Source organism: Lacerta agilis, chromosome 9, assembly GCF_009819535.1.
Source record: "Lacerta agilis isolate rLacAgi1 chromosome 9, rLacAgi1.pri, whole genome shotgun sequence".
NCBI classification, from domain to species: domain Eukaryota; kingdom Metazoa; phylum Chordata; class Lepidosauria; order Squamata; family Lacertidae; genus Lacerta; species Lacerta agilis.
This window is the reverse complement of record NC_046320.1, coordinates 18,651,285-18,676,738: the sequence shown is the minus strand read 5'-3', so window position 1 is coordinate 18,676,738 and position 25,454 is coordinate 18,651,285. Positions and strand designations below refer to the sequence as shown.

General features: G+C 39.4%; 1 protein-coding gene across 16 annotated transcripts in view; it reads left to right on the top strand.

The window, feature by feature from the left end:
* The window catches only part of PCM1 (pericentriolar material 1), a 48,577-nt gene extending 23,501 nt beyond the window's left edge, over positions 1 to 25,076 (top strand). For 10 of the 16 annotated variants that reach the window (XM_033160402.1, XM_033160401.1, XM_033160400.1 and 7 more), the window contains 23 exons: positions 1,474 to 1,677; positions 2,294 to 2,516; positions 3,421 to 3,566; positions 4,015 to 4,205; positions 5,309 to 5,486; positions 6,020 to 6,378; positions 6,495 to 6,662; positions 8,657 to 8,713; positions 10,847 to 11,019; positions 11,110 to 11,238; positions 12,720 to 12,840; positions 13,062 to 13,202; positions 14,831 to 14,964; positions 15,394 to 15,528; positions 17,506 to 17,703; positions 18,935 to 18,994; positions 19,991 to 20,126; positions 21,558 to 21,715; positions 22,372 to 22,447; positions 23,142 to 23,398; positions 23,928 to 24,020; positions 24,142 to 24,265; positions 24,850 to 25,076. In XM_033160402.1, the coding sequence (XP_033016293.1) occupies positions 1,474 to 1,677; positions 2,294 to 2,516; positions 3,421 to 3,566; positions 4,015 to 4,205; positions 5,309 to 5,486; positions 6,020 to 6,378; positions 6,495 to 6,662; positions 8,657 to 8,713; positions 10,847 to 11,019; positions 11,110 to 11,238; positions 12,720 to 12,840; positions 13,062 to 13,202; positions 14,831 to 14,964; positions 15,394 to 15,528; positions 17,506 to 17,703; positions 18,935 to 18,994; positions 19,991 to 20,126; positions 21,558 to 21,715; positions 22,372 to 22,447; positions 23,142 to 23,398; positions 23,928 to 24,020; positions 24,142 to 24,265; positions 24,850 to 24,875 (3,487 nt within the window). In that variant the 3' untranslated portion in view covers positions 24,876 to 25,076. The remainder of the gene's footprint in view (positions 1 to 1,473; positions 1,678 to 2,293; positions 2,517 to 3,420; positions 3,567 to 4,014; positions 4,206 to 5,308; positions 5,487 to 6,019; positions 6,379 to 6,494; positions 6,663 to 8,656; positions 8,714 to 10,846; positions 11,020 to 11,109; positions 11,239 to 12,719; positions 12,841 to 13,061; positions 13,203 to 14,830; positions 14,965 to 15,393; positions 15,529 to 17,505; positions 17,704 to 18,934; positions 18,995 to 19,990; positions 20,127 to 21,557; positions 21,716 to 22,371; positions 22,448 to 23,141; positions 23,399 to 23,927; positions 24,021 to 24,141; positions 24,266 to 24,849) is intronic. The other 6 variants (XM_033160406.1, XM_033160404.1, XM_033160405.1 and 3 more) reach the window with 2 other exon arrangements.
* Positions 25,077 to 25,454: the final 378 nt, after the last annotated feature.

Below are 25,454 nucleotides of genomic sequence, written 5' to 3'. Positions count from 1 at the left end.
CTGGTATGATAATACTGCTTCCTCACATCTGTGCACCTTTTCACCAGCAGCATGCAAACTGTTGTGCCAATCTAAAAAATTGCCCTGTTCTTGAGGATGTTCATTTCTGGAACTGAATTATATACTCCTCTCCTCCACCCACATTTTTTAAAAAAATCCTCTTAAGACTTCATTCCCACAGTGGATTTTGAATCACTGTTATGACTAGCCAGATTAAGCAGGTTAAATGGCCATGCTTGCTACTTTTAGTCCAGGAGACTTGAGCAGGCACTGTCTGGTTATAAACAATGTGGCCTTGCCAAAAACAAATACCACATTTTCCAGTGTATAAGGCGACTTTTTAATCCAGGAAAATCTTCTCTAAAGTCGGGGGTTGTCTTATACGGGTGTCGTCTTTATAGGGCTCAGAGGAGACGCCGCCATTGTCTTTCGGCCTGCGCCTCTCCCTCCCTCTCTCTGGCTGAGTTTGTAAACACAGCCCTCAGGAGGGCAGAGGCTGTGTTTTGTGCACGGGAGCAGCTGCAGCAGCAGAGAGCTTGAGGAGAGTTCCTGCGTCCTCTCTTTCTCTCCCCGCACTCGCTGGAAAATGCCCTCCTCAGAGCAGGCACCTCACCCATTGTCGCTCAGCGGACCCTTCTCCCACGTGTCTGCTTTTACGGAAGGCATAAAGCAGCCTTTTAAAACGCCTGCTGCAGTGAGGGCTTTTTCCTTCTTGCGGTTTGCGGGCCTGTTTGCTATCAGTGTTTGCTACAAAGTGAATTGTTGGAACTTCAGACTTTGAGTCTTAAGTCTTGGGCAGCTGGCTAGATTCCATTATACTGGTTTAAATTTAAGAAGCTCCAGTGTAGCAGATTGCTATTAAGCAAGGCCCCCCCCCCCAGGAGAGAGAATGAGAGAGAGCGGCCCTTCGGAGGAGCTCCCTCCCTCCCTCGCCAACCGCCATTCCCTCCCCTCGGAACATCCCAGGGCCAGAGAGAGGGGGCTTGGAAGTCAGCACTGGCGACGCTCACACCTCCCTTCCCTCAAACACTCTCTCTTAAAATAGGGGAAACACGGTATGTTTGTGCGTGTCGCCCTTCGCCTCTGACTATATTTTAACTGGAAAAGTTGGGGGTCGTCTTATACTCCCAGTCGCCTTATATGCCGGAAAATACGGTATCTAAATCCTTATATTGGAAATACATAGCAGTGAATTTAAAAATGCAAGAGCAAGTAGGAACAAAAATTATATTCTGAAAGGTGGGGAAATACCTAAAAATGACATAAATCAAAAGTCATAAATTTAATTTGAATCGTGCAGAATTCCTAAAAGACATAGAGATAAATCAAAGCAAATTGTGTTTCTAGAACAGGAGATTAATTTTAGACGTGCATGTTAGCTATTTTTATTCGGCGTGCAGCTTAGTTTTTTGTGATCTAATTTCACCTTACGCTTTAGCAGCAGAATGATTGTTTTTTAATACCTGATGCTAGAACCATGGCAACATGGGGAGGCTCTACTCAATGTGCATTTGATGAAGATGAAGATGGTGGTGATGAAGATGCATATCTTTCTGACGGGCTTGGTCAAGTGGAAGAGGAAGAGGAAGAGGAGCAAGAATCTAGTTCCAATGAGTACTCTGTGTGTCCCAATAACACAGATCAAAGTGCATATTGTACAAAGGAAGATAAGGAGAGGTTAGTTTTGCATGTTCGTTACCAATTGGTAACTTGTAAACTGTTCCCTCCAAGAAAACATTTTCCCTTTGGTGCTTATTAAGCTGTGCATTATGATGGTAGTCCTTTCTTATATACTGTGAAGTTTACTCTGAAAGGTTTTATATAACCTCAAACTATGAACTTGTGGATATCTAGTGTAATATTTTCTTTAATTTCATTGGTCAGCCTATATTTCATTTGTGCAGTATTACTGATGTTTAACTTGTAAGCCCCATTCCAAACATTTGTTGGAGTGGTGAGAGGCTTCATTTTGTAGAGGAGAGACATGCCTCTGTTCTGCTATCACACAGAGCCCCTGGCATTATGTTCTATCTCAAAGCCAGATAAATGAAATTCCTGCTCATCCAAAAGAGGATGAAGGGACACTGTACAAATTAGGTGACTACATCATGTTACCTGCATGGTGTGAATGGAAAGAAGCATGTTTGCTCTGGACTAGGCTTGTGTTCCTTCAGAACTGAATTGCCTGTTTCTCATTGGCCTCGTAACTGGCTTTTTACTTAATGAAATGCTTTGTACCAAGAGCACAATTTAGAAATGTGTAATCCTTTGTCGAAACACTCATTGTTCTCAGCTGGAAGAATCCTCGTCCTCTTTCAGCAGATGGAAACTATCGTCCTCTGGCTAAAGCAAGGCAGCAACAGAATATCAGCATGCGGCGGCAGGAAAATCATCGCTGGATGTCTGAGCTTTCTCATGTGGAAGAGAAAGAACAGTGGCAAGAGCAGATTAACCAGCTAAAGAAACAGCTTGAATTCAGTGTCAATATTTGTCAGACTTTAATGCAGGATCAACAGGTAGAATGTGAAAGACTTCTTTAATTTTCTCTTCTGCATTTTCCCATCCAACAGGCTGGATGTTGTCTACATTTCTGTCCTTCCTGTCTTGTTGATGAGGCAGAATTGAGCCCACTGTTGAAGGGGATTATACTTTGGAGAGGAGGAGATTGCCACTAATTTTAAAGGATTCAGTTTTTAAAGGATTTTTCAGTTTTTAAGGGGTGGTTTCCAGCTTTTCATTTTTTCTGAATATGTGACAGAACAACTCCAGATATATCATCCTTTCTTGATCCTGCTGTTTCTGCCTTGAAGCCTGATTACGAATTGAATTTTTAGACCCATTGGAGTGAACTTCAAGCTGAACTTAGGTTCATTGCATAGTCACAAGTTTGTGGAATGATCCCCAAGAAGATATTTGTTTTCCTTCTAGATTTTAGAAATAAAATCCTACTTGTTCTGCAAGACTTTTGGTTGGGGCTGGGCAGTAGAATATTTTAATGACTAACATTAGCATTTTGTTTTAAAGGTGTGAATGTTTGTTATTTTATCCTGGCTCAAGATTGTGGAAAGATTGGATAAAGAAGCTTAATGAAAAGTTAATATTCTATACCCCCTTGCCTGCTTTGGGGGAGGAAGGGCACGGTAGAAATCTAATAAATAGAATTAATTTTAATGGATCTGCAAGAACAAATAGATTAAAAAATAGTTTCTACCCCAGAGCTATAACCATCTTAAATGCTGTAACCAGATAACATGACCATGAAGAGTTGTGATGGGTGTGTATGTATGTGCATGTGTGGCTGAAAATGTGTTTTTTGTTTTTTGTCTTGTTTTTATGGGATGGCATTCAATTTCCTTGTACTTGTACAATGTCAACAAATCAATCTTACCTTACCTTATTTTCACATATTTTTCTCTGCAGACTCTCTCCTGCCTGTTGCAGACTTTGCTTACTGGCCCTTACAGTGTGTTGCCCAGTAACGTTGCTTCACCACAAGTACACCTTATAATGCATCAGTTAAATCAGTGCTATACTCAACTGACTTGGCAACAAAATAATGTTCAAAGGTATTCATTTCAACTTTATAGATTTATACATTTGAGAGAAGACAGGCTGTAATGATGCACAAAATAGTGTCTTATATTTATTGTATTTAAGAAAATACTTGTCATGTTAGACTGTTAACGTGTGCACTCCCACATGAAAGAGAAACACGGTACTCCAGAAGCTCAGTGCAAGAAACACATTGTAGTGACATGTTATGTAATATTTAAAAGATAAATTACATGCTATTTTTATGAACACAATAGAAATGAGATTGTAATGGTCCGACTTGATAATTCTGTGATCATGTTAGAGCTCTGTCATATTTTATTGAAATGGTTGAAATTTGCTTAGGGACTGAAATTTGGAAACACATGCATTTCTGCTTACTAGTTTTAACTTCAAGGACTGATTTGTCCTTGAGTGTTTATTAGTCTGTGTATTTGAAATTCAGATACCATTATTTCACAGGTTGAAGCAAATGTTAAATGATCTAATGCGCCAGCAAGAGCAACAACACACAAGAACAACTACGAAGGAGAAAGAAAGCAGGGCTCCACCGCCTCCATCGCCAACTATGTTTTGTCCCTTTGGTTTTCCTTCCCAAACAATGAACCTGTTCAGCATGCCTGGGTTCACAAATTTCTCCTCTTTCCCACCAGGTAGGCATTTGCAGAACTGCACAAAATTACTGGCAGCAGATCTCCATGTGTTTTGCTTCTCTGTTCCCAAGATAAGAGCTTCAAAGCAGCATTTCTTGTCTTCACGTTTTACCTTGAAAGCAAACCCTCCCAAGTCTCCGTGAATTTTTCCTCACTAATTTCATTGTAGCGCATTTATTCACATCATGACTTAAATGTTGTGCCCTCTCTTCAGTCCATCTTCCTAACACGCTTTCCTCAAAACTATGGAGTCTCAGAAGGAAAAAAGTTTTAAAGTCCTTGCCTTCACAGTAGGCTAGATAAGCAATAGCATGCATGGATGTATCATAATAATATGCATTTATTTTATTGTATATTTTAAACATCATCTGTATATAATAAAATTGAGTTCATTTGAGTTACTCTATTTCCTAAATAATAATGTGAAGCCATTACTCTGATAGTTGTAGGTAAATACAAGGATTAAAACACCCAAGGATTAAATATAAACCAGTTATCATTTGCTAGTCCTCACCTAGATGTGGCAACAGTTACCATAGATCTTAAACACATCTATAAAGTGATGCTTTTGGTGGAAGGCAATGTTTATTTAGAACAACTGATACTTTTACTTAATATCAGTCACTTTATTTCAGCATTAAGCTCATATAAAACAATACTAAGACAAATACACACATTAAATTTAAAAATTAATGACAATAAAAGCTTTAATAAGGATACAAAATAAAATATGGGAATTATAAGGAAATTTCACTTTCCAAACAGCAGTCCATTACGTCGCTTATATGTCAGAACAGAAGTTAAAAATTTACTTAATATATACAGTGGTTTTGTTGCCTCTGCCATAATAAATGACTCAAATCAGGGATAGTTTTCTGTAAATATAGTATGGAAGTTGTTACGGTTTCTTCCCTAATCAGTGCACACCCTTTGTTATTTTGTTGAAATCATTTTTTTTTAACTTAAATTATGGGAAAAGATTGGATACAAGCTTGATAGCATTTTTATGGTCTATCATACATCTTTCTTTGTATTTTATAATATAAATACCAGTATTCGAATTGTAGAAGGAGTAATGTTTCTGATGTGATTTCTTTTCATAGGTATAAACTTTGGCCCAATGTTTCCATCTGGTTTGGGGGATTTTCCACACAACTGTACAGCTCAGAACAGTGAACATCAACAACAACCCATAGAGCCTAACACCACTGGGAAAATGGACTATATGGCATTTCCAAAACCTTTTGAAAGTAATTCTACTGGTGGAGTAGAAAAACCAAGGTACTTGAAGCTTAAATTGAACTGGTGTTTGTGAGCTGCACTTTTTATTTGGGCTCAAATTAGAACCTGTCCTTATAAGAGAGATTTAGTTATGAAATTGTATTTTTTGTTGTGCTGATCTCTGTGAAAGGCTGATCTATAAAGAAAAAGTGCTATCAAATATCGTGATTTTGGGGCATAAGCAACCAGTTGTCTTTACTTAGAGAAACAATCAATCCTGTTTTATTTCAGTTTGGGTTTGATTGAAGCTCTGATTATTTTCTGGTTCAAGCTCGTAAAGATCCAATATATTTCTTGAACCAGTTCAGCTTATTTCATTTCCAGAAGGAAAAATAGAAATGATTTGCCTGTATCCAAAGACCACATCAGACTTTCCCATGCCTACTGAGAAAATAATGGTTGAGACACTTTTGGAACAGCATGGGTTATAGATTTCAAATGATGGTTGTCTGGAAATACACTTCTTTCCTTCGAAAACTTCTGACTTTGCCTTTTACCCCATGATTCTGATTCCCCCCCCCACTCTATTTAAGAGGTCAGTTGCAACCTGAAGAAGAAACAGAGAATAGATCAACTAGATCAAATGGACACCAGGAAGGAGGAAAAGAAAAACATTTGTTCCTCAAGTCTGGATTTGCAATACCTGTACAAAACGCAGGATGTGGTAATCACAAAAATCAAGCTGGCACAAGCAGGAGGAGAGAATTTGATGAAGAATCTCTGGAGAGCTTTAGTAGTATGCCAGATCCAGTGGATCCAACCACTGTGACTAAAACCTTTAAACCTCGGAAAGCATCTGCACAGGCCAGTCTAGCTTCCAAAGACAAAACGCCAAAGTCCAAGAATAAGAGGAGGAATGCTTCTCAATTTAAAAACCGATCGAGATCTAATGGTAGGTTCATATGAAACACCCATAATTCGTGGTTATTTATCTTTCTTTCAATAATCTGGGGGCAGGGTGGCTATGGAAAGGGCAAGCTGTACAAATTGGATCTTTTTTATTTTAAGGTTTTGAAAGTGCCAGTGTTTCCAGTACATGCGAGCCTTACAAGAGCAACAGAAGCAGGCACTCAACTCGGAAGGAAGAAGTTGTCCAAGCAAAGGTGTTCAGTAAAAAGAACCGAGAGCAACTAGAAAAAATAATTAAATACAGTAGATCATCAGAAATGTCCTCAGGTACTTAAAGAAAAGTTAACCGTTTTTATTTTAAAGTGTACCAATTCAATGGTTACTTGCATGCTCGAAGAGGAACTGGGAATCTTACTGAGATGGAAATTTTCAGGTAACCCGACTATTATGTTCATATAATTGTTACTTGCTATTTTTAAAAAAACAAAAACAAATAAACTACACTATGTATAGTGTAGATGTATAGATGGAAACTATTGTATGCTGAAGATCATGCATGGAATTTTAGTCTGCAATCCTAAATATATTTAAATATAATGGCATCTAGTTTCTAGTGACCATGCATAGAACTAAGCCTTTAATGTTAATTTCCCCCTGCGATATTGTAATGGATTGTACCTCCTGAAAGCCTCCTTCAGAGGGTTGGGTTGACCCTGTAGAATAGTATTTGGGGATAGTGTGGAGGAGTTGCAGAGAGAAGAAGGAATAGGACAAAAATGTATTTTCTCTTCCCCCAAGGCAGGAGCATCTGCTGGAATTGAATGGTCTCTTTGGTTTGTGGAAAAGAGACTCTAGATTCAGCCATTAAATTCTTTATAATATTTTATTGAAACGTTGATTCCGTTGCTTTCTTCTTAATAAGAGAGGCTTGGGTAAAAATAAATAGCAGCAACAGGTATAAAACTACTGCTCTCAGTGTTGTTTCTTCACTTTTAAAGGGACACATTCAGGTATATATTTGATCACTGCTGATTGCAGGTAATATTTGAAATCCAGTTTTGGATATTAGAGCGCATAAATGGAAGGCCCACACAGCTCTATTCAAATGTTAAACATATTTGTTAAGCACATTTAATGATTTGCCTGTGGACTGATTTGGAAATAACACGAAGCCATAGTTTAGCATTGCAAGAATGAGCCTCGCCTCCCACTTCCCTCCCCTAGTCCTGTGCCGCTACCAGGAGGCATTCAGAAGCTTTCTCTTCATTTCTGATTAAGCACAGCTTGCCATGTAGTCCAAACCCGGAAAAGCTGGGTTAATCTTACGGTTAGTGGAAACAAGCCAGCTTTGAGCCGTAGTTTATGAAGGCTGGTTTCCTTTCAGTAATCCTAGTTCTGGTTAACCACAATTTAGAGCTCAGATGACGTGCTATAAACTGATTAATCTAAAGCTGGAGGAGGAGAATCCAGTCTCCTCATAGTTGTGCCAGTGGAGGAAGCGTATGATTGCATAGGGAGGCTGGCCTGCTCTTGTAGCACTAAACCATGTTTTAGCATTGCAACTGAATGCCTCCGTTGTCCCTTTTTAACAACGTGGTGTGTGCATATGGGTTTCTTTTTTTTCTCTGTCTCCCCCTTTTGGGGTTCTTTGAAATCATGGGAGACCAGTGTGCTCTTGAGACTTGAATCAAGAAGGGTCATGTTTTTGAATGGTCATATTTTTGAATGGTCATATTTTCATGTTGTTTTTATTAGTAAACGAGCTTCAGTTATGATCTCATTGAAGCTGTGTACAGGCGTGTCCCCACATACACGAGTTAGACCGCATATAAGTGTGACGCCCGGAAATAAATAAAAAGAATTAAACTGGAAAAGTGCTAAAATGTCACAAAAATGGTGGGAAAACAGCTAGCAATCCCCGGAAGCCTTTGCACCCAACTGTGAGGCTTGCAGAGAGGTTTAGATAAAAGTGTTTCCCGATTTCATGTATATGTGCGATACCCGGGAATGTAACCCCCGTGTAAGTGGAGAGGCGCCTGTACGTGGACATAGAGGGAGCAAGAAATCCAGTGCGTATACTTGAAAAAAATCTTTCTGGAATCTTTTTATTCTCTGGATTTTTTTGTGGTAATATGCTTTTCTCAAATCACTCCCCCCCCCCCAAAAAAGAGACATGGGTTCTCTGGGGATTTGTTTTATTTTGTTCGTTTGGATCACTAAGTTGCCTTTCTCCCATTATTTCATTAGACCTTGCTTTTATTTCCGATACACATTTTTGTGTTTATCACTGTCTGTCCTTCCCACCCACCCCTTTCCTGCAGCACATGCTAGGAGAATACTGCAGCAGTCTAACAGAAATGCATGCATAGAAGCACCAGGTAATGCACTTGCTGCTTAGCTTCCAAACTTACCTTGATTTTCTGGTCTCTTGTCCTAACTAACAATTAGCTTGCTTATTGAATTATCAAAAGGTGCACTAATCCAAGTGATACATTTTTTTTCTACTTGCTTTCCTGATTAAGCACTTTATTATTACTGAAAGTCATAGCCAGCCCTGAACAACCAGTTAAGGCAAAGGTATCCAGCATGGTGCCCTCCAACTGTTTGGGATTACAGTTGGCATCATTTCTGGTCATGCTAGAAGGGGCTGATGGGAGTTGGAGTCCAAAAATATGGAGGACACCATATTGACCATATTAAGGACTTCTGTGTCAGAGGATATGACTTTCGGGCAAAGTTTTGTCCTGGTATCTCTTACAGTTGAAACTAAGCAGAATGTATTCCTAAACCTTATTTATTTAAATTTAATTTGTATACTACCCTTCATCCGAAGATCCCAGGGTGGTTCGCAACATAAATATAAAACATAGGAATACATACCCGGTAAAGAGACACATTTTTGCCTGGAGCCTAAAGATATATAATGAAGGCTACCTCTTCCCACCATCTAAGAGCATAGACAGCAGAAGTTAGCTGTCCCTGTTCAGGAAGGGGCTCTCTGCACCACAAGTGGATCCAGAAGTACCTGTTCGTGTTTTGAGATAGTTGAGGTACAGTACATGAAAATATTTCTACAATCTACTGTTTGAGCTGCTATTGGACCATAAAGCATGGGCAGGTAGCATCACTTGGTTTCTTCTAGGAAAATGAAAGTATTGCTATGTCTACTGTAGACGCTTAATCTCTCACGTCTTTCTGAGTAGGTGAGGTCTTGAAAATCCAGCATTTATGCTGAGGTGAACATTTCAAAGGTATGCCCTGCTGGCAGATCAGAGCTGGCAGTGCCCATTGGTCTCAAATAAGAGAAAAATTGATATGCTAGTTGGGAAGAAGTAGAAAAGGAGTGTGAAATGCCATCTGTCCTTTTAGATAAAAGACTGATATTTATTTATTACTCGCCCTTAACCCTAAGCCAAAAGATCTATAGCTCAGTGGTAGAGCATGTGCTTTGCATCTACAAGGTCCCAGGTTCAATCCTTGGCGTTTCCAGTTAGATCTGGAAAAGACTGAGCTGGAAGGACTAATGATTTGACTTGGTATAAGGCAGCTTCCTAATTTCTGTATGTTTACTTTTGCCCAAAAGTAAATAATACATTGTGGTTGCTGAAACTCAAAATTGGATTTTACTATACTTAAATGTGTTCAACTACTTAAGCAGCAAATACAAGGGTCATCTGATACCAAGTGTATTTTGGCATGAGCTGTAATAGCTTCACTAGGTGCATGAAGTGGACAGCGAAACAAAATAGATTTGTTAGGCCAGAATGCAAAGAACCTCACAACTAGCTGCATGAGGTCCAAGAGTTGTTTTGGATCCCAGCCATACTTTTAAAGTATCCTATGACCGTGGGTGTTGCACTAACACAGCTGATATTTTGAAAAGTCATCCTTGACTTACACTTAACTAATGACCCGATAGCAAGATGTGCTACTTCAACTATGCTTAGGATGCATTTGAAAATAAAATAGATCTAAAACTGAACCTCAGCAAACATATTGTCAGCAAATATAACTTTGTAGCAGTGTGACAGTAACTGTGTGCGGTTTCAAGTGAATTCATTATTGCAATGCATTGTATTAATTATTATGTCAATTACATTATGTTGTATTTAGTTCTCTTTCGCAGGTCAAATATTCAATAGATAATTGTTTAGCTCTATAAAATACAATATGCAGCAGTTCATTTGCACCTGTAAAAGAAGTACACAATGACAAGGACTGTAACTATTGTGCGCAGTATTCCCTTGTGCCTTGTGTCTTTTCCGCTGCCTGTTTATAGCAGCTGCCCCTTCCAATATTGGGAGGCTCTTTAAGAGCAGTTAAGGCACAAAGATCTGCTGCTAGAAGATAATACCACTCCTTGCATGAGCAAAATCACTTTCCTTCCACTCATTGGGAAGTTGCATCCCATCCATAAGGCGCGTCCTTCTCAAAGCTTGCATGCTGTAATAGGAGGGAAATGTCAGTGGAGAAGAATAATGGTACTTAATTCATTCTTTTTCTTTCTACAGAAACAGGCAGTGATCTTTCTATGTTTGAATCTTTGCGAGACACCATTTACTCTGAAGTAGCCACTTTGATATCTCAAAATGAATCTCGCCCTCATTTTTTGATTGAGCTTTTTCATGAGCTCCAGATGCTAAATTCAGACTATTTGAGACAAAGAGCGTTGTATGCTTTACAGGTACCTTAATAAAACCATAATTTTTGGACTTGCTTTGTTAAGCAAACATTTTCTTAATGCAGTCATTAACGATACTGTTGCATTGTATAGGATATAGTGACCAGACATGCATCTGAAGAAAATGCAAAAGGAGAGTGTCCCAAACCACTGAACTCTGCAGGCTGGGCAGGATCAAATTCAGAACTTACTCCCAGTGAAAGCCTTGCAACGACTGATGACGTAAGGGTTTTGAAAACTTTGTCTGGGTATTTTAATATAAAATCCAACCTTTTTAAAATGGGTTTTAGATTTCGGCATAAATACATTTGATAATAAAATATGTATGGATTTGAGCCATTAGACTTTGATGTGAAAATACTTATTATGATACAACTTCAAATAGGAATTATGCAAAAGTAAGAGAAATGCAGAGGTAAAACTTGTTTCTTTTAAGCAATTGTGTAAAGTGATTATGCTTCCTAAAAATAAAAAAAGATTTTGTTGACAGTTGGTCTTTCCTGGAGGAGAGGTGATCTCTGGCCAGTTCAATGTCTTTCCTTGTTTCCACATCACATTTTTCAACCTTATCATAGTCCTTTTGTATGATCTTTTAATTCTTACCCCTGTGTACTTTGCTAAGGCTGCAATCCTAAACATGCATTCTAGGGAATATGTCACATTGAACAGTGCAAATTACTTTCAAGGGATGTGGCCTGGGCTTGGCCTTTCCCCTGGTGGGTGAGGCAACAACAGATTAACAGTCTATCTCTACTGGCCAGCTTAGCCTAGCGGTTACTTTGGCGCAATCTTTGCAGATTCACCAATTGTTTAACATCAGTTCGATACCCCGTGGGCACTGTCTGGCTTTAAAAAAAAATACAGTCTATCTATACCTAGGGACAGGCAGGACCAACTGTACCATACTAGTCATTAACTTCCAACTTCCATGACTCCTATCTTCAGTTTTCCCCCTACCTTGCCCCATGGACAGTTGATTTCTTTCAGCTTTTATCCTTTCTCAAGACTGTGCTTTTACTCACTTTTTACTCCATTAATTTTCCCCTTCCCGAGTGTTCTCGTGAGTTTTCCTTTAAAATAAAAGCAAATATTCCTCAGCTTTCTTTACTTCTCCTTTTGTTTCCTATTACTCCTCATTCAACATAATTCACAAAAATGTTATTTGTGTTGTGTTGAGAACAAGCTATTGTTTTCAGTCAGGCAGTGGGTTTTTGATTTATTAAAAAAATTACTTTGTTCTTTGGAGGTTCAATCAGCTGAAGATCTTTATACTCATCCGCTTTAAGAGGACTTAAGTTAGGTCTGCAGTTGCATATTTCAAATTTACCTTTTTGTCAATTGAGGGTTGTTTTTTTAAGTAGAAACAATTACTACCTAAGGAACTACTGATAGAAATTGACAACAGGTAAATATTGCTTTCTGCAACACGTTTTCTAGCTTGGGAGGATGAGCCCTTTATTTGGTGAACATACTGAAGAAGAATTTATCAATTAAACTTTCCTTTCTTTTCTTTACTAATTAAGCTTTAAACCATATATATGAATCTTTTAACCCAAGAGTTAGCCTCTGATGCAAACACTTCAAGGTGATCTGAATTCTTAACTTAAGATCTTGTGTGACAATTTATGAAAACATGAGAGTTTGAGAGTGGCTAGTTATTTGTAGAAGAACATGTGCCAACTTGTTGTTTGCATATTTTGAAGGAGACATTTGAGAAGAACTTTGACGATGGAGCCTGTAGAGAATGTGAACAACACGATGCAGACAATGGCAGCACTATGTCTACTTCTTCAAATTTTGAACCCTTTGCTACTGATGAGCTGGGTAAGCATAAGCCTAACAGTTGAACAATATACAGCAGTAACTCGAGTACCTTTTTAAATTGCCGCACCTGTTTTCTGTGAACCTGTCCTTCACTAATGCACTTCTTACACATAACAACCATGCTTTCTTCTTGCAGTTTTTATAATTAATCTACACATAATAATGTTTGATTTCCAAAAACTTAAATACATATTGTAAAAGGTTTTGTTGCCAAAATACAGGCAACACTGTAATTCATTTAGATCAGGCACTGGCTCGGATGAGAGAATACGGACGAAAGAAAATGGCAGTCGAAAGTAACGTTGAATCTGAGGATGGATGCTGTAGTAATCCCCATGATGCTTCTGCTTCTAAACTGGAAGGTACACTTTTTGCATTTGTTTATTCATTTATCACAGTTTTGTCCTGCACTTTTTTGAAAGAACAAACACAATCTTACCAGGCAGTCTCCATGCAGAGAAATGGAGGTGTGTCAAGTAGCTTAACACTGTTTGCTGGGCATATAAATGTTTGACAGTGGTTTATAAACATTTTGTGTAGTATAACAATATGCTTAAGCTCCATAAAGGCTGGTCCGCCAAGGCTACTGGGGCACATCCCTTGGAAAGAGAACATCAAGCAATTTTTAACACACACACACCCTTCAAAATTTCAAAGCCACACACTCTTTCTTGTTCCACATGCATATTGCTACTTAAACTGAGAGGAGTTCTGCAAACATTTCTGCCACCTGGGTCCCTGCAGCACATCCTAATCCAAAACTATAGCTGTGGCACAGAGGTCCCTAGTGTGTTTCTCTAAACGGAAAAAACGATGTGACTGATCAGACTTCCCTTCTAGCAGCCCTACATGGGAGATTCCTATTCCAATCTGTTGTTATTAAATCTCAGTATTGGCCAGTAGGGTTTCCTTGATGGACAGTCTCAGCATCCTCAGAGCTGTTAGGTTTTCAATCAAAGGGGTAGCCTACTAGCCATGGCTCACAGCAGAAATGAAACAATAGTCAAATAGCACTTTGATGCTTGCAATTGTATTCTTCTGTAAGCCTTCGTGGATTAAGAATGATGCATCTGATGGAGTGAACTTTATCCCCCAACGATTATGCCATAAAGATGTATTAGTCTTTAAGGAGTTGGTGCTGTTTGTTGTTTGGCTCAAATTGTAGTGTGGTCTGTTTCACAGGGTTGTGTCTGAAAATGCTAGTATAAAATGTAGGATGGTTTTCAGGGATGGTTTAGGTGAGAACTCAGTGTGCAGCGCCTATATGTAGTATGGGAGCATGGATTGCACCCTGCCGGCCTGTACAACCCAACCAGGCATGCCTCTCCCAGCAGACAATGTGAGGAGCTTCACCTAAAGCCCAGTGTTTTCAAGTCGGAATATCCTGGTTGTGCTGTGGATTCATTTTTCCTTAAACATTGAGGTTTTTTTCATGATTCCAAACCTCCCCCCCCCCCAATTTAAAATCAGAGACAGGCTGAAGGGAGGCTTAATTTTTATTCTTTATTAGTATTATGTTTTTATCTAGTCCACATTTCCCCCAAGGAGGTCATGGTGGCTTTCATAAAGTCTCCTATTCCTCTTGGTATCCTTACATCAACCCTGTGATGTGGCTTAGTTTGAGACACAGTATGTGACCCAAGGTAACACTGATTTAAACCTTTGTCTCCCAATTCCTAGTCCACTTAATATCCTTCCACTGTAGTTCACATCCTGGAATAAAAGATGTAGAAGTGAATAAGCTCTGATAAGGGAATAATCTTTTCCCATAGGTCTGGAAATTCATGGCACTTTTAAGACTCTGCAATTCAGGCTGCAATCCTGTCCATACTTAGAAGGGAGCAGTCCCCGTAGAATGTTAATGTTCAGCTTCTTTGGCATAAATTTGTAGTCTTTATATAATCAAAGTGCCAGACTTTGTGACCTGTATTGAAACAGCAGCTTTATGAAAAGAACATTGATTTGAATATATATTTTTCTCTCTTTAAAGGTTCAGATACAGCTGAAAGCCATTGTGCAGCACAGTCTGCTGAAGTGCCTGCTGTTCCTTGTCCTCGAATAGATACCCAGCAGCTTGACCGGCAAATCAAAGCTATTATGAAAGAGGTTATCCCATTTCTGAGGGTAATCAAAATTGTATCAGTAAACGTAGCTCTCTCTGGATCCATCTTTACAGAAAGCTATAGATTTTTCCTTCTGACTTGATCGGCAGAGTTGGAGGCCTTGTTCTCCTCTCCAACAATAAATGTTTTCTTCCAAGGAGTGCAAAGTTTTGATTAGCTGTAGTCCTGCCTTTGTGCAAGGTTTGGTGATAGAGCAGTTAATATTTTATTTACATGCTCTGAACTCTTTATCGTGCATGTACTGGTAAGCTGCCTTATGGTCCCTTAGCTGTGAGCAAATTTCTGCATTGCTGTTCTGGGAAATCAGTTGGCATACTCTCCATTCATGTCACTCACCTTTTCTGTGAAGAAAAATAAGACCTCTCAAAGATGGATCTTTATCTTTGTATATGGTTTAATTAAGAGTGATCTGCTTTTCAACTCTTGCCAGGAACACATGGATGAAGTATGTTCTTCTCAGCTCTTGACCTCAGTAAGGCGTATGGTCTTAACCCTTACTCAACAAAACGATGAAAGCAAAGAATTTGTGAAGATATTTCATAAGCAACTTCGTAGCATTTTGCAGGTTCGTATATGTGTTTTCCTTTAACTAACCACATTTAAGCTTCATTTCCACAATCACTATAATTATGGGAAAGCCATGATGTGTTTAATTTGGCTTGCGACTTTGGGGTGAATATTCCTCTATATAATACAGTTTTGCCACTGAGTCAGTTGGCTGCACAGAGCTTGAGCTACGGCCTTTTGAAAAGTAATGTAAGAGTTGCTGCACCTTAAATACTTGAGCAACTCAGTTCTAAAGTCTGGAAAGTACAACCTGTAGTGGATATCTAACTGAAGAAATGGCAAGAGTTAAAATGTAGCAGTTTATTCCTGGAACATTTCAAGTATGTTTTTGCTTTTAATATATAGCGGTTGCATTTTAAAAATTCTCTTGGGATTATTTTTATGTTGCTTCAAATAGGGAACTGACGAAGGAAGCCTCATGCTATCTTGCAACCCCCCTTTGTTTCAATAAAGCTTATGCAGGAGAATTTGTTCAATAGTACCCTCTTCGCTGGATTTCCAAAAGCTGGTACACTAACCCATTTACAGTCTTATAGAGCAGGGGTGGCCAACTTGCAAGAGACTGCGATCTACTCGCAGAGTTAAAAACTAGCAGTGATCTACCCCCTTTTGCGGGGTTCGGGTCAAGGTTGTTGAGCTTTTTTTATGAAGGAAAACCATCCATGTTTGGGGGGAGTTTGAGTCAAAGTTGAGCTTTTTTAGGAAGGAAAGCCCTGTTTTGGGGGCTTCAGAGCAAAGATAGTTGTTTTTTTAGGGGAGCCAATGATCTACCAGTAGATCACGATCTACCTGTTGGACATGCCTGTTATAGAGCCTATGTTAAGGGTAAAGTGGCTGAATCATATACCGCTGTTATAACAAGAAATGTGTGTGTAGCTCAGTTAGATGTGTATAGTTAGAAAATGGTGTATAGTTAGAAAATGATTCCACTGATTGATTTTGAATTTAGGCAGTGTTGGAGAAGACTGAGTTAGTTCAAACTAATCAATGTGGCATGGATCACCTTCCATTATCTAACTATACATTTTATTATTATTTATTAAATTTATATACCACCCTATACCCAGAGGTCTCAGGGCAGTTCACAAAACAAGATTAACATAGCACTTCCCTCCTTTCCGATTTCTTGTTATAACATTGAAATACAATTCAGCTGACTTACCCTTAATAGTGTTGCAAGTCAACTGTCCGTTAGAAAGACAAAGGCCATAGTTTTGTAGCAGAAGCAGAAGCTAAAAGGAAGCAGGCTAGGGAGCTGAGAAAAGAGCCATGCTTTATTTCTACTGGGATCCATGGGAGAAGCAAGACCTCCTGGGGGTGTTACTGCTGTGAGACCCTCCACTGTAGGCTCAGATTGTATATACAGTATGTGTAACTAAACCATAGGACGCAGGTGGTGCTGTGGTCTAAACCACTGAGCCTAAGGGCTTGCTGATCAGAAGGTTGGCAGTTCGAATCCCCGCAACAGGGTGAGCTCCTGTTGTTCGGTCCCAGCTCCTGCCCACCTAGCATTTCAAAAGCATGTCAAAAGTGCAAGTAGATAAATAGGTACCGCTCCGGTGGGAAGGTAAACGGCGTTTCCGTGCGCTGCTCTGGTTCGCCAGAAGCGGCTTAGTCATGCTGGCCATATGACCCAGAAGCTGTCAGCGGACAAATGCCGGCTCCCTTGGCCTATAGAGCGAGATGAGCACTGCAACCCCAGAGTTGTCTGCAATTGGACCTAACAGTCAGGGGTACCTTTACCTTTAAACCATATATCATAAGGACACCACAGTCTCCACTGTTCCTCATTCCAAGGAAACCGAACCCTGAGTAAGTGCCTGGAAACCCTGCAATCTTGTACACATATATTGGTTTACAATATATAGTGGTTGTGAGGTTAAAGTTAATAACCCTGTATATGCCTCCCTGATTTTTTTTTTAGGGGTATGATGAGTGACCTGTAAATGTACTAAAATGTTTTCTTTTTTGGCAGGATTCACTGGCAAAATTTGCTGGTAAAAAATTGAAGGATTGTGGGGAGGATCTTCTTGTGGAGATTTCTGAAGTCTTGTTCAATGAATTAGCCTTCTTTAAGCTCATGCAAGACTTGGACAATAACAGCCTGACAGTAAAGCAAAGAGGCAAAAGGAAAATGGAAGCAGATGGAATGATGCAGTCCTATGCTAAAGAGGTTTTTATCATATTTTAAATTTGAGTGATTTCCCCCCAGGAAACGATGCAATATAGATTTCTTTTTTAATTTCTAAATTGGGTCAGCTGTGCTGCTTCCTGCCTCAGTAAATTTGTTTGAATTGTACCTATAGCTACTTAGAGATGACATTTAAATTGTTGAAAAGTTTATTGTACGCCATGCCTTTTTGTATCAGTACAAATATTTCCTTAGGAGTTTATGTATAGTTGAGTAGTAACTCAAGTCTTTAAATTAGACTGTCACGCTCCTTATATTTTAACTGTTGAAAGTACTCTGGAAACTTGCTGTTCATGGATATTGGGGAAGGACATTTTTTGTTTGATCCCTTTATCTTCAAACTTAGTTGTGATTTATAAGACTTATTTGTGTTGGGCATAACACAAAGGAACATTGTCACTCCTTGGAGCTGGGAAGTGTCTGGTGACAAGCAGAGTGACTGAGCTTATTGTTTGAAGGCCTAGCTACCAAAAGCACTGCAAATTATTCACATCAAAATGTGAATTGAACCTCACATTAGAAGTTAAAGGAATCGTCAGCATAACTTTAACTTACATAACTACACAATAAATTACCAGGAATATATTTACTTAGTGCAAGTACAAACCCATAAAGAACTTCGATAGAGCAGAACTGCTTAATTGTTTGCAATGTCACAGCATTGCTAAAACCCAAATAGGAACAATCATAACACTTTATTTAGACCCTACTAAAAATCTCAGATCCGTGAGTTCAGTGAATCCTTGTGCTTGTGCGCAGAAGTTAAATCAAGCCCAAAAGTGGGGTGTGAGAAAGAGAAAGGCTTTCTTGGTAGACTGCATAGGAGAAGACTTATCTGCTGTATGTTGTAATCTTTTATTTGGGATAGCCTTTGCAGATTAGGTTAATTCATTCCAAGTGCAAAAGCTGACTGGTTGCATCAAGTAGAGTTTCCCAAACTTGGGTCTCCAGCTGTTGTTGAACTACAACTTTCATAGTCCCTAGCTAGCAGGACCATTGGTCAGGGATAATGGAAATTGTAGTCCAAAAACAGTTGGAGACCAAAGTTCAGGAAGCCCTACATCAAAGTATACTGGGACAAAGAAGCAACAGCCACTTTCATTACTACTAACCAAACTTAGACTTAATTTAATCTTTCTTGACTAGCTGATTGCTTGTTTTGTTTGATTTTGATCAGAAAAAACTAATAAACTTTCTATTCTTTGCTGTCTAGGCAAAAAGAGCACTGGAAGGAGGAGCTTGTTCATCCAATGAAGATATAGATGAAGACAAAGTAAGACATACTTTTAAAACAATTCGGAAGAGAAAGGCATGCCTTCAAATCTCCTTCTAAATACAATATTAATCATTTGTTGAGAAATGATCATTTTTCAAGCCACCTTCCTTTCACTTAAATAGTGAGAAACAAGGTGGTTGGAGGAATTATTCAGCAAAAATTATGCTCCTAACTTTCCGTGAGCAGAATTCCACTCAAAGGATATTCCAGCCGGTGGAAAGGGGATGTTTGACTTTTCGCTAATTCCTTTTTCCCGTGGTGGTACCCTCCAAAAATCTGCTCAAGAAGGTTGGGAAACTGTATGGAAGCATGCCACTGGGGACTGCAGAGGGAAATTAACAAATATCTCCCTCTGCCTTTTAAAAGTTGGGAGTGTCCTTTGGATTGGATTGATCCAGCAGAGGTCTACTCTGATGGAAGGGGTGTAGCTATATATTTTTCTACTCCCCCCTCCCCTGCTGCCCCCAACACCACTTCTTGTGCTGTAGCAGAAGGTTTGTAGCAGACTTGTGGAGTCTGGGGGATGTAGAGGCAGTGGTGAATTGGCAGAGATCTGCCAGTCCAACTTACTATCACTGATAGTGTCCCTTAAGGCATTGGCCCACTCAGTGTATAATGCACAATGAACAAAAAATGACATTTGGGTCTCTATATTTATTTTCCTATTCAATGGCATGGAGCAGCAAGAAAATTGGATCTAAACATTTAACATCCTACACAGTGCCTCCTTGGAAGCTCACAAACAGGGCATGAGGTTGCTGCACAACCTCTTCCAAAAGAAAACAGTTTAGGTGTTTGAGTTCACAAAACATCTTATTTATCCAGGTTTCTTTTCCTTAGTCTTAGTGGTGTTTTTGACTTTTAAAATTCTGCTGTAGCATTAATCTGTTCAGTAAACAATATGAGATGTGCACGCATTTATGTCTATTGTAAATTAAATATGAAAGCTATAACTTTGACATTCCAGGTAAGATTAGTTTTGTTTATGTCTAGGACAAAGATGAAACTGAAACTATTAAGCAAGCTCATGAACCTGCAATATTCAACAACAGGGAAGTCCCAAGAAGTACAAGATCAGATGCTTCTGACCAGGAAGAAGAAGAGAGTGAAAATTGTCCAGTATCCATAAGTAAGCAGTATTCATTGCTTTGATAAGCAGCTTCACACAACAGTGTTGTAGCTTTATATCAGCCATTACCAACCTATCACCCTCCAGTTGTTTGGGAAAAACTCCCATCTGAGCTACATGGGACTGATGAGAGTTGTAATCCCAAACATCTGGAAAGTACCAGGTTGACAAAGTCACCAGATGTATGTCTTCCAATGCAACATGTCTTCAGATAAAAAAAAAATCCTTATTGGACTGGCCTATTCATGAGTCAAATTGAGACAGTAGCCTCAGGAAGCAGGTACAGCTGTCTTTCTGGAAAATTGGGTCCCCGCCTCCCAGGGTCCCCTGCTCTCTGGCATTTCTGCAGGCCGAGGCCTGTAGCAGCTTCACATGGGCGGGCAGCATCCTGCTGATGCAAGACTTCTGAGGGCTCTGCATTGCAACTGCTTTGCCTTGCTCTAAGAAAGCTGACTTCTTCCTCGCAGCAATGCATTTACAGGAGGTGGCTAGAAGAACACCCATGCTGTTTTTGCTCTGCTACAGCAGAGCCCAAAAAATTAAGTTGCAAAACTCCCAATCCCCAAGACAAAGAAGTGGCATGGTGGTAGTATAGGCAGCCTCTCTGCCACCTCACCTAGAGTGCATCACTCTGAAGAAGAATTTCTCTCCCTTGACCCTTTTTGGAGTGTGCCAGGAAATAGAGCAGAACAGGAGTTACACACTGTTGTTGACGTCAGCTGTAGGGAGAGGTGGGTGGGAGAGAGAAAAGAAGTAAGAGGAGCTGCTGCAGGCCAGAATAAAAGGATTACAGGGAATGATGTCCACAGCAGCCTTTTACTTCTGTATCTCCTATGGAAAGTAAAGCAAGGTGCTTATCAGATTTAAAAGCAGCTTGAACTAAATAGAAAGTGCCTCAGGTGGGTTCCCTGTTCTTTTGTGGTCCTCGATGGCATTTGGATGACTGGCTTGGTTCCAGTGGATGCTTACGTTAGGAGTAAGCCCCACTGAATATAGTAGGTCTTATTTCAGAGGAAACACATATTGGACTGTGCTGTTAAATGTCCCATCTACAGTGCACAACTTGCCTCACTTTCTCAGTTTTTCACATCTAAAAGTATTTTCTATTATAATTATCACAGCAGCATAAATCCAACACAGAGCTAAGCTTGCTTAAGCCCATTGAAATCAGTCGACTTTAGCATGACTGATTTTGTGTTGCATTTAAGTCAGTGTGGTTTCTAGCAGAAAAGATGACCAGAATCCAAAGACCCACAAAACTGGTTCTGTGCACCAAAGCTATTTTGAAACTGACCGGACTCTCAAAAGCAAGTTGTGATCCGGCATGGAGCACTTTTTATTCAAAAGAGAAATCCTCCAAAATCTCACTAGGCATTCCCACATACTGCATTTTGCTATATGTTTCAAAACTTAATTTTCACTTAACTTTAGGTTTGTCTAAAGCAGAAACCCAGGCTTTAACTAATTATGGAAGTGGGGAAGATGAAAATGAAGATGAAGAAATAGATGAATTTGAAGAAGGACCTGTGGATGTCCAGACTTCCCTCCAAGCAAACAATGAAACTACAGCTGAAAATGAACAAGAGCAGGTATTGTGATTGACGATGGACAGTGAATTTCAATGATGTATACTAATTTCTTCAAAATACCAACTTGTGGGGTGTTCCATTTTATAAAGAGCTTCTAAGTTGGGATTGGTCAGTTTTCCTTACTTTAATTATCGTCATTCTGATATCCTCAGTGATCAGTTCCCAGAAAAACCTACAGAAGTGTTTGCTGAATATCATTCGGAAAACTTGGCTCATGACATAGTTGCTAAAATCCATTTGAACAGTCTATTGTACTTTGGAAAGATTTATTAACCTGCTTAACTGGATAAAATGCACAAAACTTGTACATTTGTCTAAAGGTGGGAAACTTGGAAATCCAAATCAGCTAAAGATAGGGAAGAAAGTGTGGCTTCATTTATTAATCAATGCCATATATATAAAACAAAATAGAACGGGTTGAGGGTGTTACTGCATAAATATTTCAGTGTTTACTCAGCAGGATGTAGTGGGAAACAATTTAATTTTTTTTAAAAAATCTAGATTTTAAAGTGCAAGAAATGGTATTCCTATTGACTGGATAATTTAACTTGCCAACACAAGTCACTGCAGAAAACACTGGAGCTTTATCTGCTTATAAATATTTGAACCCCCATGCTTTTACTGTTTTGATCAACTTAAACATCATTTCCTCACAGGTTTTGCATCCCAAACCAGAAAGTCCAAATGGTTGTCAGATGTTGCCTACTGAGGACAAATGTGGAACTGATAATGGTAAAATGATTTTTAAGGGAAACTGATTTATCTGCAATTGTTGAAGAAAGAAGTATGGGGAAAGAGAACATTTCAAACTACTGTGGCCGTGTTCATAACTATACAGTCATACCTAGTGTTGCATACGCTGTGGGATGCATACGTTCGGGTTACGCACCGCGGCAACCGAGAAGTTACGCGTTACTTCCGTGTTTGGCAGTTCGCACATGCACAGACACGTCAAATGACGTCATGTGCAGATGCGGCGCTTCATGATACAGACGGCACTCTGGAACGGGTCCCGTTCATAACCAGAGGTACCACTGTACTATGTTGTAAGATTTATTCCGCTGTTGCCAAGATAGGATGAGCCTGAAGTTCACAGGTGAAATAATTAAAAAAGAAATGCTTTTTCATAAGCTTGCTAATGATATTTCACTCAAGTGCTGTTGCAACAGATATAAAACCTGCTGCTGTTCAGAAGTTCTAACTTAATAGTTTGTGCTGATGAAGATAAAGTTTAAAGACAACAAAGGTGATTACATATTCTGGGCAGATGTCTGGAGTCGCACTGCTTGTAAGATGTAGCATTCCTGCCTTGGGAGAAACTTGAATAATTTTCACATGATCTAAGCTAGGAGGGGTTGAATAACTAAATTGGAAAGGGAGGGAGAAGAGAAGATGCATTAAAATGTTGTGTGTGTTTGCTTTTTAGGTGACCAGGATTTACCTGCTGCTGTGCCTCAGTATCTGAATGTATTAGAAGATAAGCAACCTTCAGCTGCAAGAGGTGCCGAAGATCTTAATGCCAGTGCTGCATTAACATCAGAAGAGCCAGACTCTTCATTAGCAGTCAGTGAAAGCCAGGCGTTGGACACACTACATGGGGAAACCAAATCTTCATCGGGAACTCCTGAAAGCTCTGTGGTTGGCAGTCCCGATACAGAGTCTCCTGTATTAGTGAATGAATATGTATGTATTACTCAACTTCAGGTGCCGTTTTGTCGTTTCTTTACAATATAAACTTCTTTAACTTGTGCAGCAGAGTGGATCAGAGCTTAAGAGTGCTCAGTCTTCGGAGCTTCACAAAGGTGTATTGCTTAGTAGGCAAGAGAGGATAGTTTAGAAGCTGTAATAGATTTTACAGATGCATTTGTGCATAGCTCTAAATTGCTTTGGAATGCAGTTTTGCCTAAAAAGCAATGTAAAAGCTGAACCCTTTTCTGCCCTGCCATTTTATTTTTAGCATCTGTTCTTGCTGCTCAGAACATGGAGGCAAGAAGGAGGGTCCACATAATTCCCCCCCCCAGTCCCATAGGGAAATAGAGGTTGGCTCCATAGTCCCCACCTAACCCCTTTTGCTCAGACCAGTTCCTGCACTCAAGAGCAGAATTTCCCACCTTAAAAACAACAACAACCCAACTATGACCTTGATTGGTGTGGTTTTAACATTTTCATGGAAATCCAAATTACAAGAAAATTTAAAATATTCACCCAACAGGAAACTGGCTCTGGAAACGTCAGTCAGAAATCAGATGAAGATGACTTTGTAAAAGTTGAAAACTTGCCCCTTAAACTTGCAGTCTACTCAGAGGTACGTTGCTTGAAATTCATCATATTGAGAGGTGTGCAAAACAAAGATTTTATTTAACGTATCACAGGAAGTTGGCAACGAACAGTAATTTTTGAAAATTAATGCATTAATCTGTTTCCAGGAAGAGTTAATGAAAAAAATGGTGGCAGAGGCTCAGTCTAACAGTATCACTGAAGAAATACTATCTGGTGCAGAAAGTCATGGTGAAGAATTAGTAGGAGATCCTCAAATGCTGAAGGAACCTGGTGAGAATCTTCAGCTTCCTTCCACATACTTGTGTATTCTTGCATGGCTCGACTCCTTTTATTTATCTTAAGCTTGCTAGTCGTAATTCACTCAAGTGCTGTTGCATAAAACTTGATGTGAGTTCAAATAGTAGGTTCAAGTGGGTTCAAGTACGTTTGGAAAAGGAGGGATCAAGATTTGGCAGTTCACTTAATGTTCAAACTTGTAACATTTTGACTATTAGTTGAAGTAGGGTGAGATTTTTATATCCATTATGCTAATTTAGCTTGCTCTGATCCTGTGCAGGTGAGAGTTGCACAGCACCCTCTCTGGTCCCTTTGTTCTGTTCTGCAATTTTATTGTGGGGTCCAGAATGCTACAGGTGCTGCCCCACTGATTTCAGCAGGCTAAATGTGGTTAAATAGAGGTCTTCTCAAATGAATGGGAAAGGGTGAGGAGAAGCATCAGGGACACTCACCGAATTGGTCATATATCTGTGCTGACTATAGTCTGCAAAGTGCTGAGCGAAGGCCTGACCAAACATTTTTTTTAATGTATCATTTTATTGTTTCTGAACAATGATAAGTGTTTTCTCTTTTTACAGAGACTGCAGGAGCCCAAAGTGCATGAAAATGACATCCAGGGCTCTTTCTTGGCCTATTTCATCCGCAGTTGCATCTAGAAAATTGCTACTAAACTTCATGTGTTCTAATCTGTACAAAAATGTAAATTAGTTTTTCACACATTGCCTTTTAGAATAGGCATGCTAACTCCGCCCTCCCCATAAAGTCTAAACAGCTAAAACTGAGTTTTCAGTCTGGCTGCACAGTTCTTTTCTGTCTTGTCTTTTTTAAAAGAAATTTATTGTGATTTTAGCAATTTTAAAATGTAGTTTTAAATAAAGTTTGACTTGTACATGGGTGTGGATATGAAGCTCTGTGAACAGACAGGTGTTAAAAGATTTAAGGAAATAAGCAGTATTGAATAATTTTTTTTACTTCATTGCTGCAGTTTTTTAAGTGTAAAACTTGCTTTTTTCCACAGGACCAAAGTGTCTTCCTGCATACAGAAATGATATTCCAGTCATGGAATAACTCTTGAGTTAGAGCAGGTGCCAGAAATCTTCGACCCAGATTCAATTCAGTGTGACAGTTTAAACTTTTCTGTCCATTATGGGGATGAAAATTACACACACCCTCCCCTATCAGA